At 35.2% G+C, this 6,331-nt stretch overlaps 1 protein-coding gene across 1 annotated transcript; it reads left to right on the top strand.

Annotated features, from left to right (window-relative positions):
- The first annotated feature begins 2,468 nt into the window (after nucleotides 1-2,468).
- On the top strand, nucleotides 2,469-4,032 carry LOC129925964 (uncharacterized). Its single transcript, XM_056027569.1, has 2 exons — nucleotides 2,469-2,630; nucleotides 3,333-4,032. The coding sequence occupies exons 1-2, from the start codon at nucleotides 2,533-2,535 to the stop codon at nucleotides 4,030-4,032; spliced, it is 798 nt and encodes a 265-aa protein (XP_055883544.1). The 5' UTR covers nucleotides 2,469-2,532.
- Nucleotides 4,033-6,331: the final 2,299 nt, after the last annotated feature.

Raw genomic sequence — 6,331 nt, 5'->3', positions numbered from 1 at the left:
GTTTAAACTGCCAACGGATTGCTACGTTGAATATCACTGTTGAGGCCCTCTATAACAATTGGTCTTTATTCATCCGACCTAAAAAGGAAAAAAAAAAAACAAGCTTATCTAAGGGGGAAAACTCCACAATTACAACTATATCAATCAAGAGTTTAGTTATTTCAAGTTTTCGATATCAAACAAAATAACTAATTGGTTAATTTTTTAGTTCATTTATTGTTTGTTTTTTAGTAACAATAAATAATTGTTTAAAGTTTAAACTTGGTTAGAGATTGCGTGTGGGAGAAATAAAGTGAAAAAGTTTTTAAGGGGACAAAACCTGAATTTAAGCCATATCTGTGAATACTGAAAGATTAGTTTCCCTTGTTGGTATCAAACAAAACAATAAATAGTTAGTAAATAATGGCTAACTGGTAATTTTTTGGTATTGATTCATGTATTGTCTACGCCAATGAAGAAGACCTTCACAAGAGCCTCTCCTTCTTCGCTAATGCCTGCAAAAATGTTGGCCTCGCCATAAATGTAAAAAAGACAAGTGCTGCACCAACCTCCTCCAAATAAATCTGTCACAGAACCAGACATTCTCATAGATGGCCAGAAATTAGCAGACGTGAAAATGTTTGTCTATCTGAGAAGCACAGATCAGCAAACGCCAACCTAGATGATAAGGTTGACTTCCGTGTTTCTCTCGCCAGTGCTGCTTTTGGCAGACTTCAAGAACAACTGAGAGGACTCAGCATATTAAAAACTGCTGTAGTCCTCCCGTCACTCCTATATGCATCAGAGTCCTGGACCCTATATTCCCGTCACACCAAAAAGCTAAAGTCCTTCCACATACGCTGTCTAAGGAGTATCCATAAGATGCGTTAGTCCGACCATATACCAGACACAGAAATCTTAAAGCTGTCCAACATGTACAGTATCAATGCGACAGTAAAATAAGTCCCAACTACGATGGGCGGGACATGTAGTCCGCATGCCAGACAATCGCCTTCCCAAACGACTTCTGTACTGGTGGTTGTGTGCAGGAAAGCGCTTCCAGGGAGGCCAATACAAGCGCAACAAAGACACTCTCAAGAGCTCCTTCAAGGAATGCGATATCGACATTCACGGCTGGGAAGCACTAACTCTCGATCGCTCCTCATGGCGTGAAACTGAGAGTCTCGGAGTCTCAAGATATGAAGCAAGAAGAGTGACCAGGGTGAATGAGCGCCGAACCAACAAAAAGCTGAAAGAAACAGGCCTATCTGTAACTGACCTAACCCACCCAAGCCACGTATGCGTGTCCATAGGAAATGAGAAATGTGCTCATCTTCGACCAATTAAACGAAATAATAATGTAATAAGTAAAGCGAATGTGTCAGTGTAAAAATAGTGTGAATGAAGCTATCAAATCAAAATAGCTAATAGGCTTAAATCCATTTTTTTCAAATTAAAACATTTGCTTGTAGGCCTACATATATTTGATTAAAATTTGAAATGAATAGACTAAATTTTGTATGTTCATGTGTATAAAGTATAAAGTAGATCTTGAGGTAGACATAGATCTAAGTTAAAAATTCTGTGCTGCGCATGCGTGAACTTTTTTTCATGAATGAATATAGGCCTATCTCAACACGGCTACGCAGCTTTAGCGAACAGCGAACGAATGTATTAAAAATACTTTAGAAAAACAAATTTGAATGTTAATTTAATTAAAATATGAAATGAATGGACAATAATTAGTATGTTTATGTGTTAAAGCATAAAACTATCTTTATCATCTTAGAGTTCAATAAGAAATTTAGACATAGGCCTAGGAATAGACTCAGTAGAGTGATGTGTTAATCACTGTTAATGTGTAACCATTTGGTAATGTCTAATGAAAGGATGTTCGCCAGACATTACCCGCGGCCTGCGGGTCTAAGTTTGTGTTTACTAATATAGTGGATTGGATTTAGATGTATGTTAAACTTAACTAATGATTCTTTCAAATTTTTTCTCTTTCGCTACGAAAATAAAATTAGATTTGCGAAAATGGGATTACCCGAAGCCGATACATTCATATCTATTAAAAACGAAAAAAGCGATAGCATTATTAAATGAATGGGATTATAAAGTGAACAATTAAACGAAATAATTTTTAGTACGCGATTCATGAATGAATATAGATCTAGGCCTATCTCAACTCGGCTTCGCAGCTTTAGCAAACAGCGAACGAATGTATTACAAATGCTTTAGAAAACCAAATTTGAATGTTTATTTGATCAAAATATGAAATGAATGGACTTTAATTAATATGTTTATGTGTTAAAGTATAAAACTATCTGTGCGAAGAGAAGTTTTATCATCTTAGAGTTGAATTAGAGTTTTAGATCTAGGGATGGGGTTATAAAGTAAACAATTAAACGAATTAATATTTAGTACGCGATTCATTACGGAATTGTCTAATGAAAGAATGTTCGTCAGGAAATCTGTAATCACAGATAGGGGAAAGGGGGGTAAAACGTACCACTGTTTAATTCGTACCACCGAAAATTTTCATATTTAGAAATGGTCTTTAAAAATAAAAAACCTGGCATATTGACCTACAACTATAGCGTCATCATTCATGTTAATTTTATGGAGCTTAATCAAAAGACACCAAAACGGTAAGGTTTTATTCATTTTTACATTTTTTGATGTAATTTTTGCACATGTTAGAAATCGTATAATTATCTAACGAGGCAACCTATCATGTTCCAAAAGCTATTGCATTGTTAACCAACCTTTCCTCTTGAAAATAATGCCTCAGTACATCAGTTATTTTTAGACATGTTAATATGATAAACCGTTATGTGGGCTGACCCCTTGAGGTAAATCGTACCTGCGCCAGGAGGGTAAAAAGTACCGGAAGTACTAATTATCCGACATTCGGTACTATTTAGCCCCACAGTTGATCTCGACATAATATCTAGATGTAGATCGAATAACTTTCTTATTTTATGTTTTAAAGCTAGAATCTAGATCTAGTAATTGCTAAAGATCTTTCTACTATCTAGATCTAGATTTATAATATAATCTAGTTCTAGAATCATATTCTATCATCCTCTATACTCTACTCTATGTCTATGTAACAATAACTTTCTTTATAACTATAGACTATAGAGTCTAGACTAAAAAAGATAATTAAGGTACTAAATCTAGTAGATTTAGATTTAATAAAATTAAGGCTATATCTAAATTTTAGACTAAACATAATCTAGCCCTTAACTATAAGTAGATCTACATTTAAAAAAAAATAAATAAAATACCATATAGACTATAGCAATCTATTTAATAATCATTTACATTCATTATTTTTTTTTACCCAGGGGCAGAGCTTCAACCTGGTCCCCGGAGGATCTTCAGAAAGCCTTAGAGGCATTGAGGAATAAATATGGTCTCAATGAAGTGTCTAGACTTTACGGTTTACCTAAACCAACTCTAAAAAGACACTTAGATGGAAAAAACAAGTTTGCGAATGGGAATGTAGTACAAAGAGGTAGAATGACAGTTCTCCCAGCAGAGCTTGAGAATGAACTTGTCAGTCACATCAATCAACTGGAAGGAATGCTGTTCGGCCTGACCAGAAACGATATAAGATGTCTTGCATACCAAATAGCAGAAAAAAATGGCTTGTCTCACAGATTTAATAAAACAGAAGGAATGGCAGGAAAAGACTGGTTTAGAGATTTTAAGAAACGTCACAATCTGAGCTTGCGACAACCTGAAGCAACATCTCTTGCGCGTAGTACCGGTTTTAACAAGATAGCAGTTAATAGATTTTTTGACAAACTTGAAAGCATCATTACAGAAAATAAATTAGATGCTCTTAAGATCTTCAATACCGATGAAACAGCGCTCTCAACTGTCCAGAAAAAACAGCAAAAAGTGGTGAGCTTGACAGGAAGGCATCAGGTGGGGAAGTTGACCAGTGCAGAAAGAGGTCTTACCACTACAGCAATATTTTGCGCTAATGCAGCAGGAAATGCTATTCCACCTATGCTTGTCTACAAGCGAAAACGGATGTAGGGCGAACTTTTAGATGGTGCTCCTCAAGGAACAATCGCTGTATGCAATGAAAGTGGCTGGATGACTGCAGATAGCTTTTCAGAATGGATGGATCATTTTATAAACAGTGTAAAACTATCGAAAGAAAAGCCTGTTCTTCTTATCTTGGATGGACATACCTCTCACAGCAAAAATTTGCAAGCCATCACTGCTGCAAGTAACATTTGTGTTATTATGCTCAGCTTGCCCCCTCATACTACACATAAGCTTCAACCTTTGGATGTCTCGTTTTTTAAGCCCCTGCAAAGCTGTTATGTACAAGAGTCAGATAAGTGGCTTTTTAATCATCCAGGCAGAGGAATGACTGTATTTCAGGTGGCTACCATCTTAGGTAGAGCATACCCAAGAGCAGCTTCGGTCGCAAATTTTGATAATGGTTTTTTGAAATGTGGCATATGGCCTTGCAATCGACATATATTCACTAAAAGTGATTTTGAAACCTCCATTTGCTCAGTTATAAATATTCCTGTAGAACCCATCCCTTCAACCTCAAATTCCCAACATGATCAGTTGTTAGTGCAGTCATCATCAGACTCCTCAACACTAGTTGCAACATCCCCACTCACTTCATCAAATGAACCACGATTTGGTGCAACTGCTCAAAGCTCCATAAATTCAAATTATTCTCACCTAGAACTTTCTATATCTGCGTACAATGCAATTCCAACAGAGCCTGACGGCAGATGCTTTTTTAGAAGCATTTGCATTTCATTACATTAACATCTCCAGCTAACTGACAGAGATTCAAGTGGAGTTGTATGTAGCCTGCAAGTTAAAATACAAGAAAAGGCATTGGCAGACTCTCTTAGAGCACAAGTTGTTGACTATATTTGTAAAAACATTGAGCATTATACTGACCTTGATGCAGCAACATTGTGTGCTGACATGCCACATGCAAAATTTGACAATATTTTTGAAAGGCTAGATAGTATTTCTAGACCAAATACTATGGTTGGCGAGCTAGAGATAATAGCAACTACGAAGCTGCTCAGAAAGCCAATTATCATTATGAATGCAACTAGTAATGTTGTTTTAAAATATGGCATGAATGATTTTCCTTCCTCCCCTGCAGTAGTTATTCGATTTACAAATATTGGAGATGATGTAGGCCATTATGATTGCTTAATTCCTTCTCGGCAATCAAAGTCTAAATACATCCCTGTAACTGCAATCTCTCCTATCCCAGTCAAAGAAAAACCCCCCATGGATGTTAAACAGAAAAAAAAATCTTTTCAATCTGAAATTTTAACTTCCAATCCCTATAAAAAAATTCTTGTGGATGCTGCAATTGCAAAAAAAGTAAAAAAACAACTAACTCAAATTATTCCTGCAAAAAAAAGTAAAATTTCTATTCAGTTTGGTCAGAATGAGAGTGAGAAAAGTCAAAATTGGTATTGTTTTATATGCGAAGAAAACCTTCAAGAAGATATGATACAATGTTTAATATGTGCTTCTTGGGTGCATATTGCATGTGCAGGTTGTGAAAATGCTGATACTTATACTTGTGAGTTATGTTTGTGAATCTTTCTGCATTGTTATGTATATGTATAGTTGGTACTTATTACCCTCCATGCTGGTACTATTTAGACTCTTGGGAGGGTAAATAGTACTCTTTTTTTTTTTTTTTGTTTTGTATTTTTCTATTTTAATATAAATAACTCAGTCTTTAAACCTTGTACATTTGTAGTATGTGTTGTTGTAAAGCTATGACATAAAAAATAAACATTCTTTTTGCCAAACTTTTTTTTTTATGAATTTTCTCCCTTAGGGGATACGTTTAACCCCCCTTTCCCCCTATAAGGAACTAATTAATGTAAAAAATGCTTTTGAAACACAAAATTGAAGATTAATTTTATTATATAATGAAATCAATGGATCTTCTTTTGTCTTTTCATGTGTCAAAGTAAAAATTTATATGCGCAAAGTGTATTTCTTAAAATTAGATCTAGGTCTAAATCCTTTCTATCTTTTCTCATGTCAACATTGTAGACATGGCCTAGATCCATAAAATACTATAGCTGTAATAGAGTCGAAATAATTTTTTTTTTTGAGGGTCTTAAGTTTGTTTTAGGGCTACAATACATACACTACGGTCTAAGTTGGTACCCAAGGAACATTCCTGCCTAGTTTTATCAAGATTGGTCAAGCGGTTTTGATGTCTATAAGTAACATACATCCATACACCACACATTCTACTTTATAATATAGATATATACGCCAATGAATAATTGTGCTAAGTTTCAACTTCATCAGAGAATGG

Source organism: Biomphalaria glabrata, chromosome 4 (assembly GCF_947242115.1).
Source record: "Biomphalaria glabrata chromosome 4, xgBioGlab47.1, whole genome shotgun sequence".
In the NCBI taxonomy this organism is placed as follows: Eukaryota; Metazoa; Mollusca; class Gastropoda; family Planorbidae; genus Biomphalaria; species Biomphalaria glabrata.
The sequence above is the reverse complement of the archived record's forward strand: the minus strand, read 5'-3'. Positions and strand labels throughout refer to the sequence as shown.

Coding starts and splice junctions, on each gene's coding strand:
- LOC129925964 (XM_056027569.1), top strand. CDS start 2,533: ATGGTCTTTAAAAATAAAAAACCTGGCATATTGACCTACAACTATAGC. Junction 2,631..3,332: donor AATCAAAAGACACCAAAACG/GTAAGGTTTTAT, acceptor TTTTTTACCCAG/GGGCAGAGCTTCAACCTGGT.